General features: G+C 42.8%; 1 protein-coding gene across 2 annotated transcripts in view; it reads right to left on the reverse strand.

Moving 5' to 3' along the window:
• Positions 1-23,636, reverse strand: part of mtmr3 (myotubularin related protein 3) — a 29,318-nt gene extending 5,682 nt beyond the window's left edge. The window contains exons 1-20 of one of the 2 annotated variants that reach the window (XM_059337751.1): positions 23,495-23,636; positions 21,431-21,504; positions 20,013-20,069; positions 18,076-18,165; positions 17,361-17,477; positions 14,357-14,439; positions 12,546-12,712; positions 12,360-12,456; positions 11,920-12,033; positions 10,866-11,056; positions 10,384-10,515; positions 10,102-10,213; positions 7,846-8,041; positions 7,194-7,379; positions 6,765-6,935; positions 5,255-5,400; positions 3,241-4,774; positions 3,002-3,112; positions 2,758-2,846; positions 1,113-1,139 (exon numbers count right to left, since the gene is read on the reverse strand). In XM_059337751.1, coding sequence (XP_059193734.1) covers positions 1,113-1,139; positions 2,758-2,846; positions 3,002-3,112; positions 3,241-4,774; positions 5,255-5,400; positions 6,765-6,935; positions 7,194-7,379; positions 7,846-8,041; positions 10,102-10,213; positions 10,384-10,515; positions 10,866-11,056; positions 11,920-12,033; positions 12,360-12,456; positions 12,546-12,712; positions 14,357-14,439; positions 17,361-17,477; positions 18,076-18,165; positions 20,013-20,015 — 3,566 coding nt within the window. In that variant the 5' untranslated portion in view covers positions 20,016-20,069; positions 21,431-21,504; positions 23,495-23,636. The remainder of the gene's footprint in view (positions 1-1,112; positions 1,140-2,757; positions 2,847-3,001; positions 3,113-3,240; positions 4,775-5,254; positions 5,401-6,764; positions 6,936-7,193; positions 7,380-7,845; positions 8,042-10,101; positions 10,214-10,383; positions 10,516-10,865; positions 11,057-11,919; positions 12,034-12,359; positions 12,457-12,545; positions 12,713-14,356; positions 14,440-17,360; positions 17,478-18,075; positions 18,166-20,012; positions 20,070-21,430; positions 21,505-23,494) is intronic. The other variant, XM_059337752.1, reaches the window with a different exon arrangement.
• Between the last annotated feature and the right edge of the window lie 94 nt (positions 23,637-23,730).

Genomic DNA, 23,730 nt, shown 5'->3' on the forward strand with positions numbered 1-23,730 from the left:
CTTGTTAAAATAGAAGGATCAATTCAGTGTTAGTTTTCAGACTCATTATTTCACTACTGAGAGCTATTTTAGCCAATCATGAAAACAATCATATGATCATGTTGTCTTTACTTCAAAGGAAGAAAGCACTATTATTTATAAATCAGGATGCTGATTTTAAGAGTGTGTCTTCTGTGAACAAACACAGAAAGTGATTTTTGTTGTCGATCTGTCTGATTACAATCTCACCATGGACGCATGATAAAACAGGTGGAAAGGACGTTTGAGAGTTATAAACTCTGAGTAAACCCCATTCATCTGTTTTCAGTTCCACTCTGCTGTGATGCTGCACTACATGCCAGGTTAGCAGAGGTGCTCCAACACTAAGTGGTGCCAACTTGATTATTCAGCCCATTAAAAACATGTTAACCATCACTAGACAGGAAGGCAGGTCACACTGGTGCTTTCAGATACCCATGCTCAGATTAAGATGTAAGGCCATGCTCACACACACACAGCGCCCCGTTCTGCCTGCCTGTTACTCACCCTGAGCAGACACTTAAAATCAAACCATCTACTTCACTCTGAGTCTGCAGCCTTTAACACCACCATGTGGACTGTGTGCTCTCAGTACCATGCTGTGCTGCTGGGAGGTGAGATGCGGGCGGCTGGTTTGGGGCAGCATGCTGCCGGGTTGTGTGTCGAGGGTGGGGGGAGGGCAGGGTGCTGGTGTCGTGCTATGGCTGGAAGAATGTTGACGAATTCTGCAGGTTTTTTTAGATTTGAATTTTTCAGGTGAAATAACAATCAGCCTTCGACCAATCACAACCCTTCCAATGACAGCACGGTGCTCACACACAGCCATTTAAAACCGCTGAATGGAAACACATTGGAGCAGCAGGATGCACACTCAAGTCAATACATCTCAGAAATGAAGAGAGATTTCCATTAGAATTTACTCACAACTACAACAAAAATGAGGGAAAACCAGATGCAACAGGTGAGGAGGGAAAGGAGCAGGGAGGGAGGGAGGGGGAGGATTAGGAGGAGGAAGGTGCAGAGATGCCAGGTTAAAGGGTGGAAGTTTGAGGGTGGGGTGGCGGGGGACAGGGGACAGGGGAGCCGGATCTCACCAGACCTCCTGGACAGGCTCCCTGCCACTGTAGAGGAGAGGGGCAGACAATGGATAAGAACTGCCTGAGCAGTGGAGAACACTAAGCACACTAAAACACACTTCCCGCTGAAGATGTGTGTTACAAACTTGTTTTTTTAAAGTAAAAGTAGAAGAAAGTAGTAGAAGTAGAAAATCTAAGATAGCTGAAATTTTAAAATGTCTGCTAGACTTTTGTGTTTTGACTGTGAATCCATCACTGAAACAGATCATTTACAGATGGTTGTATACAGCTTTCTGCAGTCCAGACCCCACCGGATGACAACTACATCACCAAAATGAATCCTACTTAAATTTATTCCACTCAGTGTTCAAATTGATCCAATCCAGCATAAAGAAAATGTAAGGTAAGGGGTAGACAACAGTGATATAAGGAAATGATAACAGCAGAGGAAACAGCACCAGCTGATAGAATGATGCAGAATATTTACACATTAGTGTTGGACAGCAGATCTATACAACAAAATCTATCAATCTATTTCCATTAGATCTAGATCAACACCCACATGATGTTATTTCAGTTATCTTGTCTAGTGATCATTTACAATAGAAAGCTTACATTACAAACTGCCAGTGTAAAGTTTTAAAGCCATGGGTGTTTACCAGGCAGGGAGGTGTCTATCATTTTTCTAACCCACTTCAGACGAACAGAGTCAACGGCTGTGTTCATGTGCTTTCCTTTACTCATTGAGCAGCTGGCTAGCCAGCTTGCTAACTCAACCATGCTTTCTTGCTACACTGGTTAAAGAAAATTAGCTGAACAGCAGGCTGGTGGCCAGCTGCAGAGCTGGGTCAAATGGTCCCTCTAACATCACCCCCCACTGGTAGGAGACCACTTCGGTGGGAGGAGAGCGGATGGAAGCTCCAGAGACAGACCATCTCTTAACGATTAATCAATCAAGTATTAAAGAGGACATTAAGGCCAACGTAGTAATAAAAACAGGGCCTAAAAGTCAGCATATTCGACCTCTGCTGCATTGATTTGGACCACGTTTTGAAATTTGTCTCTCACATGTTCCGCAACTTTGAGGAAATACAATATTAAATCATTAGAGGGCCCCTTTATTGAGAGAACAGAAAGGCCTTGTCAAATGTATCTTCTCTGACCTAAACATGGTGGACATTCAAAACACATTAACAACATGCTGACATTAGAACATCTGAACCACATTTACTGGTGGTCAGAGATGCATCTGTAGTACAGAACAGGCTGTGCTATATACTTGAATCTTTTATGCCAGCATGTATATATTACTAAGAATGAGCAACTCCCTGGTGGAAACCAAGTGTGATTATTGAGTGCGATTACTGAGCTCTGGTCTGCAGAAACACAAGTGAAATGTGAAGAAGAAGTCAAATCCAATCAGAAAAAGTCACTTAAAATGAATTTAAGACTCATTAAGAGTGTGAAGTGACGCTGCCTCAGCCTAATCTAGACAGTCTGAATGTGTCTGGACACAAGAATCTCAGTCTGAACAGAAGAGGAGGAGCGAGCTTAAACAGAGGAAACATCTCTTTAAGCCTCGACAAGACAGACAGGCGTGGTCGATGACAGGGATATTGACTGAAGGTTTGAGATTCGCAGCTTGATAACCCTCAGTACTTACCTGCAGTGATGCTTCCTGGTGGCAAGCCAGAACCTACTCTCACAGCCGTAACACTGGGCTGCCAAATGGTCTGGGTACCAGCGAGTCACCTGTAATGTACAGACTATTCTCAGTTCACAGCTCTCATCCACAGAGCAGCTGAAGAGATATGAAGTCCATACATGCAAGATATAAACAAATACAGCCATTGCTTTGAGAGTCTGGTTCCTTCCCTCCCTAGAAGTATCTGGGCCTGGCTGCTCACCTCAGTGTCCTGCTTGTCCACCTGCTCCCAGCTGGCCTCGGAGAAAAGTTCTGTGCTGCAGCGCGACAAACAGTTGGGGTCCAGGTTAAACTCAGAATCTGTCATTGAGGTCTGCATGGAGGGAGACAATCAGAAGGAGTTTGAAAGTGTTCATCGGGACTGTTAATTAAAAGTAACACCCAGGAGGTAAACAGATTAGCTGGTCGGCCAGTTTCGTGGCCAACCTGTCAGCATCTTACCACTTCGTCTCCAATGTCTCCGTTGATCCTGTGGGAGCCGGCGTGCTGCTGATTCTCCAGACGGCTCCACAGCTCCTGCACCTGCTTCTTCAGAGTCTCCACCTCCATCTGATGCCCCGCCTCGATCTGCCTCAACCTCTGCTGGATGGCGTCTGTGTGCAGCGTCAGCCCGTCGTCATCCAGATGGCTTCGGGAAGGCTGCTCCGGGCTGATGGCGGCCCGACCCAGTAGTGCGTGGCACAAGCGGTGCTGAGAGCAGCTACCTCGTGGGTGGAGGATCAGGGAGTTGCAGCTTGCTAGGGACACCTGTCGACTAAGAGGAACCCTCTCCCCATTCCCTTTGGCCCAGTGATGTCCTCCGCAGGGCTCTCCGTCGGAGCTGTCGCCGTTACAAAGCCCGTCCCTGCTGAGGTCAGCACTCACAGAGTGAAAGGCACTGACAGAGGGTCGCTTGCCGCCCCCATTTAAAGTTCTGATAAAGCCATGCTCGCCTGTCTCCAGTCCCTTCTCCTTCCTGGAGCAGGGCAGTTGGTTCCTGCCATCACTGCAGGGCTGATGACTCGGACAGACAGGCGGCTGTGCTGGTAGCTCCAACCTGCTGCAAGCCTCTTCAGTTAAAGTCTCTGTGGAACTTTCCATCAGAGAGGCCTTCTTATCCACGTGCTCCACTGGCTCTGAGACATCGTGGTCAGATTCAGAGTCAGGGCAGGTCTCCCCATCCACACTTGGCTCTTCAGGTGACCTGTCTACAAAGCCGTTGGTTATAGTTCTAAGGGTTGCAGGCTCCTCTGGCTCACTGGAGCCAGACTCACTGGGTCCATGAGCAAGCTCCTCTTGTACAGAGGAGTTCTCTACAACCTTATTTACCAGATCCTCTAGAGCCTGAGTCGCCTCAGCTGCATGTTGAATCTGTTCCTCTGCCTTTTGAGTTGGCAGAGGAGACTTACCATCCTCCTCAGCCTCCATTACACCATTTTCTGGATGATGACCGTTAGCAAACACTTCTGTCTCCATGTCAGTGTCATTGATCTTAGCACACTCATTCTCTTCAACTTGTGCTTCTTTCTCCACCTCTGTGTCAACAGTGTTAGTGACATATGTGACAGCAGCACTTCCCTCTTTCTGAACCTCTGCTCCTGCCTCCTCTTTAGTGGCTTCCTGTAAGATATTCTCCATCTGGCCCTCGGCTACACCCACCGCCACAGACAGCTCTGCCTCTTCCGCCTCCTCTCCTGATTCTGCCGTGTTCATAGAGGCTACCTGTCCGAGCTCAACATGTGAGCCGCGGGGCTGTGGGCTCTCTTCCAGCTCAGAGTCCACTCCGTCTGGGTAAGGCCCCATTCCATTAGGCCGGGCCTCCTGATCCTGGGTTCCCCCTCCCTCAGGCCCCACTGCCATGTTGAGTTCCAGAGAGCGCCGGTGGTCCTGCCACTTCTCATTGAGGCTCGGGTCACTGGAGCGGCGGTTGGGAGCCAGCGAGCTGCCCAGCTCACATGCACTGGGCAAGTTGTCGAAGGAGCGAGTCTTCGTCCGTCTGAAGAGCAAACAAGAGAAGAATTATTCTCAGGAAGCAGCATTTCATTACATAACAATGGTTCAGTGTGTTTAACACCCTATGATTCAGTCTGCAGTGGCACAAGTAATCATTACAAAATGTTTAGTTAACAAATCAATCACATGTCAGCCTCATAAAAACAAGAGAAATGCAGCACAAACATAATAAAAGAGAAGCATTCAGACTTTGTCTCTTTAACTAACAGCTAGCTGTCAAATTATGTCAACACTGAAATTAAACAACTTCCTGCTGCTCTTCCGTGATGGTCTGACTGTCATGAGACATGATGCAAGCTAAATATAAAACCATATTTGTCACTGTAAAGGCCTGAGCAGAGCAAAGTATCTAAGCAGGAGTTGAAAAGCCAGGCCCGTCTGGCTGTGGAAGTCCTCGACCTGACTTTATCTTACATGAGGGAAGAAGAGGGGGGGGGGTCGGGTGCCAGCACGCCAGGCTCACCTGCCCAGGGGTGCGTCCTCAGGGTTGCCACCTGGAACAGGGTAGGGGGCGCAGGAGTCATCGGAGGGGGTGGTCGGTGAGGAGCTGGGCAAGTAGACTGCCGTCCACAGCATCAGGTTGCGTACGTGACACACTGGGTGGAGAACCTGCAACAATAGCTATGAAGTTAACTTGTTGTAACCAGAAGAAAATAATAGGAGCAGAATAACACTAAAAGAAATCTTTAAAATGGCTGTACATGGTTTTCAGAGCATATCAGTTTCCTGCACACAGCTCTCAACATGTAAGTGGCTGAGCTGGCAGCTAGTAGCTAACGGTGCTAATGCCACAGTGAACAATACTAAAAACGGCAACAGTGGAGACAGACTACCACAACAATGTATTGTTGTTTGTTGTAAATAAGAAACAGAGAAGCTTGAATTAAAACACAAGGAGGGAGCAAGACTTCCTTCTCTTGTCAGGACGCCATTACTCCACTATATCTTTACAGTGAGTTGTTGTTTACTGAGATATAAATGTTCTCAATATTGTGAACAGCCCTTTTTAAGTCAGAAACCTCAAATTAAACAAAACACTTATATGAACATTTGACAACTGAATGCAAATGACTTCTAATAATATGATTTTCCCCTCATAGTTATTGGAAAATATTTATGGTGATGACACCCACAAACCCACAACCACACCCCCACACATTCAGAAATGCAAAAACAACAGTAACCACAAAACTGCAATTCACACAAGTTTCGGAACAAAACAGTTAGACATCAAGACATCTAAAAAGACATTGTGAAATCCATAGCTCTTGGGGTCATCCTTCCCATAATGCATGAGGCCTGTCCGAACCTGGAGGACTTGGAAACCCAGGCTAGACTCATAATTAAGGTAGCAACAGACAACTTTTCAACTTTCTTGTAGCTCCTGGTTTGGTTTAGCAGCCTGGCTAGAAAGCAAGAAACAGTAAGAATCCTAACTTGCACCGTCTCAGTGCTATCATTCCATGGTTTGCTATTCCACTACCTGCAGAGAGCTACTGTAAACTATTTTATTTATTGAGTTGTGAGCCATTTGTTGAATTGCTTCTTAGCTCTTTGGTCAGCTTTTATTGTGAAAGAATGGAAAGGAAGTAGTGAGGCTGTAATGCATTGCTGATGACAATGTGGCATCTTGGGAATACGGAGACTTCTTATAATTTTAATTACCTTTCTAAGTATAGGCACAACTCATAAGCACTTGATTTGTGCTGTAAATCGATCCTACTGAAAGCGAGGCTTACAGGGAACCAATCTAAATGCTGTTCTATAGCTATTACATTGTCTAATCAACATCTCCTTCACACTGATAAGTTAAAGCAATTTAACATTTGACATGTTTTCTTGAACATCTTTAACTTATTTTAGCCTTTGACTTGCTGGGTTCCAGTCAGCTTTAAACAGAATTAGCAGTACTTCTTTCGCTTCCTAAATGACTCAAGACTTAGCACTGGGACAGAGACAGACAGTGGACCTACTGTCTCGGAGTGTGAGGAGTACAGCATGTTCCTTAGCGTGCGGTTGGCTGGTCTCAGCAGTGACCAGACTGAGCAGGTCCTCTCCTGAACATGCCGGTCCTCCCTCTCCTTGCCACTGTTACACAGGAAGGTGCCAAACAGACAGGAGTAGGTGTGCTGCACCAGTTTTACCTGCAAACACACACACACACACACACACATACAAACTGACATGTAGAGGCTTGTGTACACATGCTTCAGGTATGATAATAAGAGTTGACAGGAGTTTCCTCATATGACTTAAACACGCCCAGACTGTAAATACATATCAGTGGCTCACAATCATAAACTGACAAGAATACACTTGAATTAGAACGACATTCTGAAGAGTCTAATCTCAGAAATCTGACTTTGGAATAGTTGTGTTTTAACCACAAAACTTGTACGCACCAGGAATGCCTCATTAAACTCAAAGGAGCACGGGAACTGCCTCTGGAGCTGGTGAACACAGTCTAGCCACTGCAGGAAGACAGGGCATCGCTCGTTCAGGTCCTCAGAGTTTTCTCCATGGCCGCAGCGGTCAGCAAATTTATGGCCGAAGTCAAGCCAATCAGTCTCCACCAAAACCTGGAATCCCTGCAGGAAGACATTACAAGATCTTAGATTGAAGGAAATGTTGCTTCACAATAACATGATACTTTAAGACCAGAGTTTGTTGTACATACAAAAAAACAAATGTTAAACTGAAGTAGGAAAACTGTTTTTCTGCAAATATTTTTTCTCCTATCCGTATTGGGAATACAACCCTGATTGTAAACCTTTGGGACAGTGTAAGTAAATAAAACAGCATATGACAATGTGTTACTAGGTGATAAGGTGGGTTTGAAATGTTGTGGAACATTTGGAGACTCAAAAAACACCTGTTTCACAGGTTATCAGTTTAACTGGTAGCATGTGGCATGAAAGGGGCATCCTCTAAAGGCCCAGTTATTCACAAGCAAAGATTGGGCGAGGTTCACTATTTTGTGAAAAACTGTGTGGGAAATAATGCAAAAAATTAAGAACAATGGGATGGAACTAAATGAAGAGTCTTATTCCATACCTCAATAGTGCGGTAGTAAGGGTCCAGCAGCAGCTTGGACAAAGCAACAATTTGAGGTGTGCGGTCCCAGCCATCAGAGCAGTGCACCAGGACGGGCCTGTGGTCTCTGTCCACAGCGTTGACCACCAGCAGTGCCGCCTTCAGCAGCAGGGACAGGTGTTGCAGCCACTTGGTGCTCTCCAGTGCAGAAAGCCAGCTACAGGCACACAGACAGCAACAGAGCAAAAACATCAGAGGACCTCAGATGCCTCAGACACTAAGTGATTGCACACATGTTTTATAAGGACAAGTACATAGCATGGACCAGTGCCACATACCACAGCATTTATAGCTTCATCTAGTTTGCAACGCCCGTCAGCAACTGCTTTAACACTTTGTATAGCTAAGAGCAAACTTGATGTAAATGTCTTCCTTTCGTGATATTTTTCAGCAACCAACATATGGTCAACAGACAGTGATCAGTAATATTATATTTTTCTCTGGAGTTGAAGATCAAAAAAAGAGCATATAATAGACAAGTAATTGTTTATTGCCCCGAAGCACGACTCCAAATGAATGTCAGTGTATCTCTCTATCTGCTGCATGCAACAGCAGACAATGGTTTTCTAACACATTGATAATAACAACTTTACACATCAGTCTTATTGGCAAATGGATGGTATATCAATGATTCAAGGGAAAATAGACAGTTGGTTTGAGTTGCTTTTAATTAGGTTATCTGAACTAATATGTTATATAAAAAAATAATCTCTAGAATTTATATACTACTAAATACTGTGTATTTAAATAAGTTTTCTAGTGGATCAGCATGTCTGCCCACTGAACCTTGTTAAATCAGAACTTGAAACGTCCATTTTAAAGCCTTTATTGCAAACCTGTTTGTAAACAGTTTGCTGTCTTTTTCCATCCTTCATATATTTGCATAAAACCAATAACATCCCTAAATAGCCCACAACTTGTAAGGTTTTTATTCAGTTCTCAGACTAAGGCCCCATTTACACGAGGACGCTCGTGGGTAAAAACGACAGAATATTTTATCGGAAGTGCCTTTCGTTTAGATGGTGACGGCGTTTTGGGGGCTTAAAGACGCAAAAATCTGAAACCACCTTCCAAAGTGGAAAAGTTAAATACGCTCCGCCGTAGCGTGTCCGTCTACACTGCCAAGACGCAAAACTCTGCTCAGATCTGCTCACGTCACGTATGTGTTTACGTCACATACATGCTCCAGTACAAGAAAATAAACAAACGTGGGATTATTTCCATGCGTCTGACCTTCAAGCTGCTCTGGCAGCTCTAATAAACTTACAGGAGTCTTTCCACCAAATGTACAGGATATGTAGAGATAGTATTACTGAACAGAGAAGGATCTGTAATTACCTCCATCACATTTTGGATGCAGCAATTCGTCGGAGGCGAGCCAGACGGCTGTGAACGAGACCTGGGAGATCTAGTGGATGGTGGATAACTTTGTGGAAGGAGTAGCTAATGAAAATGTGTGGCGTGAAAACTTCTGCATGCCCAAAGATGCTCTTATCGCTTTAAGTGTGGCCGCCTGGCATGCATACAATCGAATTTCACACACTTTTGCGTCACCGTATGCACGCAGATTTCCTCCCGAAAATGCTCGTCTAAACAAGGAATAAAAAGTGAAGACGCGACGCCACTTTTGCGTCTTCTGTTCAGACCGTCCTCGTGTAAACGTAGCCTAAGTTGTCCATTTCTCTGGGGTGAAGGTAACCCCCCCCCCCCCCCCCCCCCCCCCAAGTCTACCCCCGAGTGATCAGAATGTCTATCAGTGATCTTGATGGAAACAATCAGCCAGTCATACTAACATGTGTTGTCTAAATATTTTTCTGTCTCCTATTGGCCACATACCAATTAATGCAGCTATAGTTTCCAAACTACTTTGCCTTTCAGGATGATAATCATGTAATAATTCAAAACATTATGTTTCTGTGTTTTTGTCTTCTTATGTGATCTTTTTACCACTTTCAACAACATTCACTTCAGCAAGACTGATTCAATTATGCATCATTGTAGCTTCGAGATGAAAATAGATCTTCCAGTTGGTGTTGAGCCAGTCCTTCTAAATCAGGCATAGATGTATGGCCAAAGCCAAAACACAGCTGTTATTACTAGTTGCCTACAGTTACAACAAAGCTTGACAGCTTGTCTATTTAATAGTTTTAGGTGCACAGCTTTAAAGGTACAAGAAGGAGAAATCAGAGGCATTGCTGGAGGCATAAAAAAACCTACTTGGCTGGATCAGGCATCTGAGTGCAGAGGAAACGCAGAGACTGGAAACTCTTGCGTATGGAGTGGATGTTGGCCATGCCCATAAACACCACCTCACAGTTGGGATAGTACTCTGGAATAGGAGGAAAGCAAAGGTAAAAAAAAAAGAGAAAACTAAAACTGGTGAAGGTTTTAATTTTAGCACAGCGAACAATCACATTTGCCTTTAACTGAGCTCCTGAATCCACAGCACACATTGACCTAATTCTGCTTGTAACCGGGGACTGAGCTGAGAGGGCCTACCTGGGCATTCACAGCCTCCCCCTTTGGCTCTGTTAGCCACAGCAGCAGCGTAGGACCTGGCGTCCAGGATCAGTAACTTGTGGGGCTGAGTGGCCAACGTCTCCACCTCTGAGCTGTTGGTCATGGAGGATTCTGATATGGGCACAAAACAAAGAAAAATGATCTTTCAGTACACTTTCGGTTGTTGGAAAGTATGGCTGAGGGGCATGGCTGACCTCATCATAGCAAACAAAAATAAATAAACCAATAAGACGCAATCAAGTATCATGCGGGAATATCCATCAGAATCAGTCTGACATATGAAGTTACTGTAATCTGTGTGTTTGTGTAAGCCTGCTCCTTCAGACAAGCCCTAACAGGTCAGATTGCATAACAACGTCTGCTGTTCATGCAGACAGCAAGACCACCACATGGAAATATGTGTCTGTGTCGTAGGTGTGTTGTGTGTTTGTATACAGTATGTGAGTGAGAGAGGCCCTTACCAAAGTCAGTATCAGGCAGGTCAGTGCCGTTGGTGTAGTTGCCGTTGGAAAGATGTTTGCGGGAGCTGCTGTCCACGGCACAGGCCTTTGCGATGGACTGGACCAGGTGTTCATCATCAGCGTTCCTCCAGCCCCACCAGCTGACCTCTGGCTGGCCACAGCGGGCTATCACAGCTCCTGTGGTCTGGTGTCTATGTCAGAGCAGCCAGGGAGACGTTAACGCCAAAAAACAATCAGTCCACTGTGTTAAGACAACACCATATTCAATTAACCTGAATATTTGGGAATAATTGTTGAGCATACCAAATGCCAGAAAACTGTTAAAACAATCAAAGTTTCCTTTAGCCCATGCTGACATATTCTAGATGCATATTTTGTCCAGTCTAAAACACAGAAGTAAACAGTCACATCAAGTAATCTGGGAATAAGTTATGATACTTTTGTTGCTGCTCACATATGATCTATGAAGGGTCAAAACTAGACCTTTCATTTTCATAAGCTAAAAAGGTTGGGAACCACTGGCCAGCCACCAAAGCAAACTTTGTCTCATGTTTATTTCAGGTGCTGTGACGCACAAACAAGCACACAATTTCACTGAACTTGTACCATATATGATTTCATGTGACAAATAAATGGAATGATTGAAGTTGTTATTTTTGGTTGGAGCAGTTTTCCAAAAACAAAGATCAAAGACTTTCAAACACTGACTTGTGGTTGTTGTTATATACAACAACCCCAATTCCCTAAAGCCATGACGCAGTGTTTGTCATTGGTTAAGTTAGTGGTCTTAGCCATGTTGACAAACTCTGAATAGAGCCTAATCAGGAAATGTAGCCTGGAGAAAATGATCCATTAGAAATTAACTGTATGCTGTGGTTTTCCAACCAAAAGTAAACTCTGTGCCGAGTGCCACTGATATAGAGCCATCAAGATATTATCTGAACATGGTTAAATTGCTTTCACAACCCAAATCCAATGAGCACATAAGAAAGCTTTTCATTGTCAAATGGCGGCAAACAAGTTTAACCTTCTACCTTGAAACAAACACACCGACCTATAAACCACAGCAGGAAATCTCTTCCAGGAGCGGAAGGCTGCCACATTTTCCAGTTCCTTGTCAGTGATCCAGGCTGGCACCAGGAGCTGCTGAGGATAGCTGGGGCAAAGCCTGGCAGAGAGAGAGAAAGCAATGATTTAGAAGGTAGAAAAGGGGGGGGGGGGACCAAAGGGCTGTGATGGTTCAACTAAAGTCTCCGTCTACAGACACCTAATCCTGGGCTGGGCTCTTATCAGCCGGGGCGCAGCACCAGTGGAGTAGAATAACACAACCACCCACTGTTTAACACACATACACACACACACACACACACACACACACACACACACACTGACTTGTGCTGTACGCAAATCAAAGCAAAGGACAGATCTATCTTTTAGCTAGGAGTGACGGAAATCAACACAGCAGAACGAATACTGAATGAAAGCTGCTATCACCTGAACTTGCTGTTGATGTCAGATATCCTCCAGGCGTTTTGAGTGTCAAAGCCCATCCTCTCCACCTCGTTCTTAAACCAGGAGGTCACATGTTCGCCTGCAGAAAGAAGAGATGTCCGATAAGACTAGAGGGGAGCAGAGGTTCTGCTGTGGTTATGTGCGGACATGCGAGAGACACTAGAATACCTGGTCTGCATAGCTCGCCGTGCTGCTCCTTCTCACCAGCATATACCTCCATGCACCAGGCGTGGAAGGCGAAGGAGAAGAGGTCCTCCAGGCGAGAGGGAGGGCGCACTACCACATTCAGACGTTTCAACCATTCCTGACACTGCTCAAAGGTAGAGAACTGACACCTGTGGATCACACGCAAAATCCAAGACTGCTAACCAAAACATTGAACACTGATATCTGCCTCAGAATCAAGCACATACTTGCTGAGCTGAACTGTTATCTTTTACTTTCACAGAAAGCAAAAACATTCCTCACCAAAGAGTAAATCACTACCTGTGTAGGGCCCTTTTAAATGGTAGCTGTACAAAGTGTCTGGTATTACAGTCACATAAAGTATGCTCTTCCATTATTCATTAGGGTAACTAAACATTGTGAACTTTACAGCTAAATAGATTAATGTGGTGTTGCAATGAGCTTTTAAAATTTCATTAATTGCCCCTGTGTTTATCTGGGTTCAGACCTTTGAACACATCCACTCCATTGAGATGACTGATTCATGTGGCATCGTGACATAAAACGCTGCTTTCTTGGGTGAAAAAGATATCGATCCAAGGAGCACCACAGGGACTGGGACGGACTTGGCCAATCGTTTTCACATATGGCATTTCTATTTGTAGATTCAGTAGGCTCACCTTTAATCCAAAATCATCACTAGGAGGAATGTAAAAATGCAATGTTTTCTTTTGGTGGTATCAAATCGGGTATCAAAAATCAAGGAATTTAACTGGTATTGTAATGCACTACTACATTTTTTGTATTGTGACATCCCTAGTAACAAGTTGACAATATTGTCTGATATCAGGAACTCCCACATGCTATTTTATTATTCATTTCCTGGTTCCGATGCTGGGCTTTGAAACGGTTTGGCACCGTCTGTCTCTGCTCTCATCTGAGGGGCACCTTCAATGTGCGATTGACAGTAATTTGTTGATTCTAATAAGCCAAAGGAAAGTAATTCCCCAACTTCTCTGACTTATTGAAAAGTGAAGGGCTGCTCTGGTAAACCTACATTTAGCGAATGTTTCATCATGAATCTTGTACACAGATTTTTCCTGGTGACAGAGAAAAGAGATATTTGTGCGTAGTGCAAATTTCACCAGGATACAAAACAACCTGAGCTGGAAACCAGTTTAGTGGCAGTGTAGCAGCTCTGTTGTTTGAGGCTGAGCAACAGGTGTGTTTCAGAATAATTAATTGTAAAATGACAGTGATATTATTGTTTACCTACACAGATTTTGCTGTTACAGTTGTTGCGTGCAAAATGCATTAAGCAGCTTCTACGCATTGTTAACTTGTCTCCATAATGCTCTGCTGCTAGTATGGTAAAAAGCCTGCTTTGTCGTTTTCATGGTTGTTGAATCGATTCGATGTGCTTGAGGAAAAGGTCAGTCTATTCCTCGGGTGTATTGATTCTCAGCATTTAGCACAAATCTTGGTGGGTTGAACTTGGTGAAGCTACTATGTTGGTTTGGATTATTCTGGTTTTATTGCAGTGAACCCACGGTTTATGGCTGTAGGATTCCTCTGTTATCTTTATAGTGTATGATGTGTTTAAGTATTGCCATAGCAACTTAAGCCACATTGCCTATACAATCTGGATTTGGTGAAAAAAAACCCTGGTAATCTTTAGTTATTTGGTGTTTTCTGTACATCAAACTATTATACATATAGATGGAAGAAACATGATTCTAAATCAAGTTTCCTTAAACTCTTTAATAACAAGAGGGTAATGATTGGAGTGATGTTAAATTGCAGGAGTGTCATACCTGACGACTTTACAGTCCTTACAGGTGACATGGAGCTGGAACATGTCCCGACACTCCACATTCTCTATGAGCTGAAGAGGAACCTGTGGAGAGAAAGAGAGGGAATATCAACTTATTAAATAGCAGATTGAGTATATGAAAAATGTACCAATCAAACACATGCAGTCAGTAAAAGTAGTGTGGCTGACTGCAACTGACAATCTAATTAGCAAATTAGTGGTGGCAAGACAGTAAAACGCCTTCATGCCAAGAATCAGCCCCATGCTGCAACATCACGTTTAATTAAAATAATGAATTGTAAAAACCAAACCACCATTCATCCACATAGTGCTAAAAATATACAAGTCACACAGATTACTTGTCCAGGTGCATTTCCATTAATTTTTCACATCACATCACATCTCCCAGAGCTCTGTTAATATACATAATCTTCTTAACTTTGAGTGTGGGAGCACAAAAACACTCAATACTAGATCCAGAAGAGCCTGTATTTGCATTTCCCTTTTGGCTCAGAGCTACAGTCTTATCTTTTATAGGCAAATACCAGCCAAAGTACAGAACTGCCATGTGCTTATGACTTAAGAGCATACTTTGAATACTGCAGGGAAATACCTATGCTGCTTTTGACTAAGCTCTGTTAATTAGCTAAGAACTGTTCAGTAGCGCAGCGGGGCTTTTAGAAAAGGTGTGGCTCAGCTGCTGTTCACACACAGTCCAGAGTCATGCACGACCAGCAGCCAGTCTTCCGCAGGTCAAGCACCTAATGGATGAGTACAATGACAGGGTAATGGCCTGATGGGAGATTTTAGAGGTGCATTAAAAGATAGTCAGCTTGAATGATTTGTGTGGATTTCTCCAACACATATTTTTGCACAACATTTACTTGAATCCAGCACCTGGTGTTAAACAGGCTCAACGAGCAGGGCTCTACTTCTCTAGGCACCAGCCGGTTAACAGACAGGCAAACACAAATTATACACTCAAACACTCCACGCCGTGCAGCTAAGCTGGGTACTTACTGACACCTCACAACAACAACTCTATCCAAAACAAAACAGAAAGAACAATAATGAAAGTGACGCATATCACTTTATAACAATTTTCGGTCACTATAGGGCTGCAATTGCAGCACATTCCGGATGTTCGAGCATCCTGCTGCCACAACTTAATTCCTGCCCTCTAATCTACATCCCTAATCTTTGCCAGCATCAAAATTCCTATGCTGCTTGTTAACAGCCTCTCACTCTCTTGCAGCACCTCCCACCACTGATCTGTGCACTCTGACAACTCTGCCATGTGATGCAGATGTCTCATCAACCCGTCCAAATATGTGTGAAGAGAACATTGGCTGTGTCTGATGTGAGCACAGAGAGGCAGTGTGGGAGCCAAGAACCGGAGGCTCATTAAGGTCCAATGAACCTCAGCAACACGTCACGAGCCGCCAGTAGAAACAGGAAACACACCTTCAGAACCAATGATATGTATATGAAGGTTTGATTAACTATATAATGACGTGATATTATGGACTAGTTTTAAGGCAACATTTGGGATTTGGTACCAGTTAAGGTGTTAAAAATGCACAAAGTAACTGAGACAAAAAAACTTAAAAACTTCAAATGACATGACATACTGCAGCTATCAACAGGCCAAACATCTTTTGGATACCTCACCTTAAGAAATATTATCAAAACAACAGAATGTGTTTCATGTTACACTCAGAAAGCTGGACAAGAACTTTGCTAAAATGAAATACTCTACTACTTAAATTTTTGAAGAGGTATCCGAACAAAGAATAAATAAACACGTTTACAAATCTGTCCAAACTAATTAAATGTCAGATTTGAGACACATTTCTCACGGTACCGGCGATCATAGGGTTCATAATCATCAGCATCATAATATTACCGCGTCTTTTACATTGCTGTAAACATTATTGCAAAGTTTTATTTTTGTCAACAAATCCAATGAAAAGATGAAAAGCACTAACATGTTGGTCCATCTCTTAATACTTTCTAACTCCCCTTTTCTATCTGTGGCTCTAAGCCGCAAGTCTATTGGTAGTTGCTAAAGACTGAAAACTGGAAAAAGGCCACTACTACTACTGCAATTTTTATATCGATTAGAAGTCGGGGCACTGTGTAAAATGCAAATAAAAACAGGATATATCAAACTCAAGATCATAGTCATACTGTATTCAATTGAATTTATAGACTTGGAATTGAGTATGTAAAACAGGAGAAACTTTGAGCCAATTTGTTGACAATAACAAAGATAGAGAAAATTGCCATATTTATCCTTTATGGATGTAAGAAATACATTTCACTGTTTTTTAGTAGATGAAAAGTTTTGAGGGAAGGAAACGAATGAGCACATGATTTGTCATTGCACAACTGTCCTGCTCTCACGTCAGCAGCAGAGCAGCTTGGGGAGCTTGCTAGTATTCCACTTTATATATGCATGTTATTGTGTTTTTATCTGGTATACCACTATGTTGTTGTAAGTTATAGTTCTTCATGGAACTGGTGTGGTTGTAGCAGTATAAAAACTGTTTAAAATGAAAACAAAGTTCAGTAAAAATCCTTGCAGTGGCATTTGGGAAGTTGTTTTAGAAAGTGGCCACACTTGTGCAAAAAAGCCTGTTTCACTTTCTGAACGTAGTGAAAAGAGACAGAGAGAGAGGGCGCGACTGTTATGCATCCCCTGTGGAATCACTGCAACCAAGGCAACAGCAAGTGCAGAGAGAAAGCTGAACGGGCAGGCGAGTGTAGAAACAGAGGTGATGAAGAGTCACGCGGCACTGCTGCCAGTGCGGATCAGCTCTGAAAAGCCTGGTCACAGTGCTGGCACAATGGCCCTGACTCTTTTCCATTCACAAAACATTAATACACACTTTCTCGAGTAGAGATAAAGTACTTCCTTCTTAACTTATTTTGAGCTGTGTTAAAGATATTCTCTCATCGTATCTGAACTTGAAGCTTATTGCTCACTTTTCAAAGATACTTACGTTGACAACAGACTCTTTGAACTTGATGTGTAGGCGGTAGTTGGACATTGCAATGATGGCATCCTCTGCTCTCCCCACATACTCTGTGAACTCCCCGTGCAGCTCAGGAAAGGGCACCTAGCAACAGCAGGAGATAAAAGATTTCAAACAAACTGCAGAGCCACGTAAATCACCAGTGATGACAAATGCACAGAGCTGTGGTACGACTGATGGTTACACCAGATATGGTCATGTCTTTTTTACAACTTGTATCACTGCATTTTAATACAGCAGTCAGGAAAAATTATATGAATCACTCTTGCAGGTAAATCATTAATTTTTAAAGTAGAATCTCTACACCTCTTTCACACCAAAAACTTTTATCTATGACCAACTAGTGAACTGTTTATAGAACACAGCAATTTTACCACTAGTCTATTTTTTTAAAATAGCTGGACCCGCAAAAACATAAAATAACAAATTGTCCATTTTCTGTACTGAACAATACAGACATAAGTTTGTGTTATGTTTATATTATCTGCTTATCTATATTACTGCTTGACTTTTGAGACTTTGCCTCTGAGACTAGTCAAACTGAAAGTGGGCTTAGGTCACATGTGGCACAATGATTATGTAACTGATGACAGAAGAGACTCACCCAAATATTTACACACAGATGTCAGGTTAACTGTTTTTTACAGCAATACATATGTGGTAAGGGCAGCAGCTTCCTCACCTGCATGTTTTCCTCCTCCAGAACGGGAGACTTCTTGGGGAAAATCTGATTGGCCTGGATACACTCCAAGCTCTGCTGCCCCTCCTCCTCCTGCAGAGAAAAGGCCTGTTAACTCTTTACTGAACTTTCCTTTCCTTTATTATCAACTTTAACAACCATCTTTCAGTCATTGGTTTTTGTTTAGTTTTAATATATCTTTTAAACAGCTGTCCAAGGAAGGCTGGATTTGTTTAGGCAGTTGTAGTTCAAGCCAAGAACTAGCAACAACGAAAGGCAAATGTTGTGACGCCTCATATTGCTTGTGATGACAGCCAACTAGCACATACGTCCTGAGGACGTCATGAGGAAATAAATTCTCCATACCAGCAGGTGGCAGGAGTCTTTATTTGTCATTCAAAAAGGGAAACTGGAAAATTTATGACAATAGATATATAAACTGTTGTTATGAAACGTACATGGAACAAAGCAACATTTGTGAACCATTTTTACAATGATCAGTTGGTCTTCAGCTGCTTCATTCCAGACAGCCATGTCATTATAAAAATATTTGTGTATTGGATCGATCAGATTGGAAGAGCCTTCCATGTGTGGCCTCTTGACTTTAGTAATTTTCTTGCTTTTCCTCACTTTCGTTTCTCTTCTCATGCACTTATTTGTTGAGCAGCCAGTCAGAGTGATTTCTATCCCCAACAATGTTTGACTCTGATTTAACATGCTGAATTGACTGAAAAGCCGACAAGGACTGACTAGTGCCAACAGAGCGGGACACAGTGCAAAAAAAAAGTGCCACAGAGGCTCACAAAAGGCCCAAAACTGGCTGACAGCCAACCATTGGCTTGGTGTGTCAGGGTTTTAAAAGTCTGCAGACTATTTTAGTAGTCATTTTGTGGGGTGAGGAGTGTTACTCCTCTACTTGGCTTTCCCCAAGCTTTGATTGATTGGCTTTCACATTAATTTTAAATGGCAGTAGTGTCTCAACCCCTGTTGTGGCAGAGAGTTGATTTAAAACCAACTTGACAGTGCTGCATTTATGCTGTTTTGCGTGGATGTCTTCTCACACTGAAATGTGTAACTTGGGCTAATTTACTATAATCACCCCTTGTACAACAAACCATGGCATAACAGATGCCAGAAATGCTTGTAAACTAGATATACACATGTTCATTAACTTACACAAGACTCAGAAGAAAGAAAGTAGAGTCCTACTTAAATTTTTGGTTGTCAATATCAAATTCTGGACATTTTTAATTTAACAGCAGTTTTCATCAGCAGGCTTTCATGAGGGCCAAATGTTTGAGGTCACTGTAGTCTTATGCAACATATTTCACAGAGGATGCCTATCAATGGGGAATGTGAGGCCTGGATATACAAGCAGAGTCAGGGATTTTTCCTCAAAGGCAAACTGGTGGAAAAAAATGTCTGGCCTTGTGCTGACAGAGATCAACAAGAATCTATGAACTGTGTTTGGTCAGGAGCTGAGTTTAGTCCGAACATTGTGCAAAGAAAGATTAAGGTGGTCGAAAGAGATGACAGATAACAGAGAGCGACGGCACATCCTGCGGGATGCTGGCTCAGCATGAGCCGAGCTCGTACACACAGTCGTCATGGCCGGAGGAGCAGCGTGCTGAGGCCAGTCAGGGGACAGCTGCCACACAGCGGCATGCCAAAAACATTAAGAAAAAAAGAAGATTTACACACATCGTTTAACAGGAAAGATACCAAACAAATTTCTGCAGTGAAAACTTAAAGCTGCCTTGCTTAGACAGCAGCCTTGAAGGACCTTTGACACCGTTGCAGCTGATTTCACTGCCTACTGGTAAACAGAGCTGATTAAAAGTGAAAATCAATGGAGAGTTTCCGATTCTGCAGAATGCACCCAGGCCACAGAACACACAGCAGTTACTGTCCAAAGCATCAATTAACTGGAACTACTTTACCATGGCCCCTTTGAAGGAGTGTGGGTCGCCCAACAAGGAACTCCGGCCTGGACCAGTCTGTACAAGAAGAATACAGGATGTTGAGAAGATGTACTGGCAGAAAACATGTCAAATGTAGCCATCATTCTCATATTTGTGGTCTAATCACAATTTAAACACAGCTTCCCAAACTTTTCAAATTAAGATTTATTAACAAAGCCTATATTTGTTCTCTAGCCTGAGGTCAGCCATTGTGCAGACAATACGACTGGGACCACCATTCTAAAATATAGAGCAATATTTATAGAGGCAAAATTGATGATCAAAATATTATATTGGTTATTCTGTCTCAATATGCACAATATTTTCAGGTTAGCAAAGGGCATTGTGAAACTACCTTTTCTTGAAACACAACTTATTTTGGGAAGGGATCAATATTAACGACTGGTTTTGAAATTCAATTCAATAGGTTTATCTAATAAAACAGTGCTAAACAACATTCCGGTTTGCTGAACATGAATATGTAACTTTACATTAATTACTTTTAATGTTTACATCACCATTCAGCAAGAAGGTTAGGGTGCTACAATGTAAACACATCTTTATTTGGGCTTATTTTGGAGGTCAAAATGACCCCAAGGATAATGTTTGTACATTTGAGGAAAACATGAGGGTTATGGTGCCAACCACAGACTGCAATGTCCCTGATTAGATTCCAGCCGGGGAACTTCATTGCATATCATTCCATGTCCCTCTCCACTCATTTCCTGTCATTTCTCTACTGTACACTCTCAAATAAGGGCATAAATTGTCCCTCCCAATACATGTTTATCATCTAAACAATGCCATTCCAGTGCTGTTTTCCACCAAATGCCTTACCAGTGGCCCAAGGAGCAAATTTTGAGTCTCATAAACTAGATCACTGTTTTTACTCTGGATTAAATAAATACCAGGAAAGACAAACCAAACCATCCTTCACTATCCTTATTTTCAGTGCTTCTATTGGATTTATTTGGACTGCATGTGGACAGACTTTCAAGGAACAAAAACTATACAGGGAGTGGCTGGATTTCAGTGGGTAGTCAAACTTCTGGCCTATTGTATTTGTGATGATTTTCACAGGCATCTGGATGTGTAATTACTTCCACAGGGAATGGGTCTAGGCAATGAACTGATTACAGCCCATGATTGAGCTGGAGATGGAGAGTCCCCAGTTGGGCAGTCATGTTCAAAATGTTCAATTGCAAATCAATTCACATGAAACGACACTACAAAAGGAAAGGCTTGGCCAGTGATGGCAGGTCTTCAGTAAAGCTTATACTCAATTGCATCAAATGTGGTAAAGAGAGATTAAAGTATTGGCAAACACATTAAAAGAAACAGGAGATGGCTTACAACCCCAAATAAAAACAGTAATGGAATATATGATTTAGACTTACCACAGACAATCAGTAAAGGACGATGTGCAGTCCTGATTATCCCGTTTGGTAACTCACAAGTAAGACATGGAAATCTGTGGAAATAAAGGAAAACATGCAACTGAATAGTGAGCAAATCCTTTTCCTTATAAACTTTCAAACAGCAGACTTTTTGAACTGAGATACTCAAGCTACAGAAGATCTTTTGATTCCCTTGCAAATATAGCTGTACTAGTGGTCAGAGTGGCTTGCATGTGAGCTTAGAGATACCACTTAAACTCAGTTGTGGAATGGAAAAAAAGCCAGCTGGATCTTGAAGCACTAAATGTACAATCTAGCTAGCATACAGGCAAGGTTCAGCCACATGAACTGGCCATGTAATGTTCACCTTCAGAAATAAACATAAATAATTTCATAATTTTGAATAAAAAATATTTTAATACCTTGCTGCCATGCTAATAGAAGGCAAAGGAGATGTACGAGTGTAGAAGAAACATTTTTTGTGGTAAAACCATCCAACAATGGTTGGTTACCTGCCCAAATGACTTGTCCAGCACACATACTTGGCATAACCAAACACTTCACAACACTTGGCTCTGGATGGTATTGATTTCCTGTCCAGTGTATAGTCAAAAAAAAGAACAGATACAAATGCTTTTGTGCAGGTAATGTCAAACTATCTTTACAGAGATTGTCCTCAAAATGATACCGCTTAACATCTTTTTTCAAACAGGCAACCTGTTAAGGAATCTCTCAGCAAACGAACCACAAATAGTTGTGAAGGTCAGCTACTCTTGCAGAGAGTGAAATCTGATCTGAGAAGGTCAGTAAATGAGCTGCACAGGACCTCAATACACCTTCTCAGGAACATTTAGGATGCCTAGGGGGAGAAACAAGACAAAAATCCTACTGCACCAATGGCAGGCAAGGACCTCAGTACTGCGTTTAGAGGGGTGTGAAGCAGTCAGGGGAGGTCATTACTTAACTGGCTAAGGAGTCCAGCGTTTACTGCCGGTGCTACCTGATAAAGCATATCTGCCACACACACAGGGCTGTTTACCGCTGCGGGCTCATGACCCGTGGCTACGGCTCAGTCTGGGTCTGAGTCCAGAGTCACTGTGAAGGCTAAGCCCCTTAGAGCCTTAACCTTACTCCTGTCCCGTGACAAGCCACCATGCATCACAGGCTTCAACATTATCAAGCAAAACGCCTTAATCTCCATCCAGTATCAGCAAGTTTCAAAAAAGAAATACTGGCTGAGGCGATATTTGCTTTAACTTTAACTGTTTTGCTTCACTAGATGGACGGTCAGGTAGCAAAATGTACATTAACAACGGCACTAAAAAGGATTAATTCACACAAAAGCATATGTCGACTAACTTTCTGTCTGGAAAAACACAGATTCCGTTGGCTTAATACTATCATGTTCAATTAAAACATTAACTATCGATATCCAAAACATTAACGATATTTCAAGTCAGCTACCGGCAGCGTTTGGTGAGGAAACACCGCAACACTTCTGAATGGTAACGTTAGTTGTGCTAAGCAAACCTGTTTGTAAAAAGACGGTAACAACTATGGAGAAAATATTATTGCCAGACAAAAGTCAGCTGCAAACATCAGTTAAATGTTGCGAACAGGTTCGTTGGATAAGTTAGCTACATAACTAAGTTACCCATGTCAATAAACAACAGTAACTAGCTAACGTTAGCTAGCTAACGGGAATATTACTCTTTCTCTCTGGACACGGTTAGCGTTGAGCTAGACTTTCTGCAGCTAGCTAGATAACGTAAATAGTTAAAGTACTGCTGACAAGTTATCGTTTGGTCCAAAGTGGATATTTAGCATGAAAGCAATACACGTTAATATTCACTGGTTAACAGAGTGCTGTTGTGTTGCAGTATGATAGTGCTCGTTGTTTGTCATTAGTATCTGTGGCACAGAGCAGCCAGTAAGCTGTCCAGCTAGCATTAGCTGGTGAAGCTAGCGCAGCTCTCTGTTGTTGTTGTTATGAGATGGAGGGCGGAACCCAACACGGAGGCCTCTCTCTGTCAAAACACACCGAGGAACCACCGGCGGACTCACCAGTGAAGGGAGTGATGAGAAGTTAGAAGCCAAAGATTCATCCGAAGCCCGTGCAATTACTAAGCAGCAAATAAACCTCGATTAAATAGACATAAGTCATATCCGAGCCGAGGCCAGCTTCACTGCGTCCCTCTCCCGCACCAAGCCGTCGTCGCCATCGCCGCGAAGTCTCCAGCCCAACAACCTACGTGAGTCTGTGACGTCATCGCGTAAGAGCGACGCTCTGGGCGGGGGAG

This window comes from Centropristis striata, chromosome 7, assembly GCF_030273125.1.
Source record: "Centropristis striata isolate RG_2023a ecotype Rhode Island chromosome 7, C.striata_1.0, whole genome shotgun sequence".
NCBI classification, from domain to species: Eukaryota; Metazoa; Chordata; class Actinopteri; order Perciformes; family Serranidae; genus Centropristis; species Centropristis striata.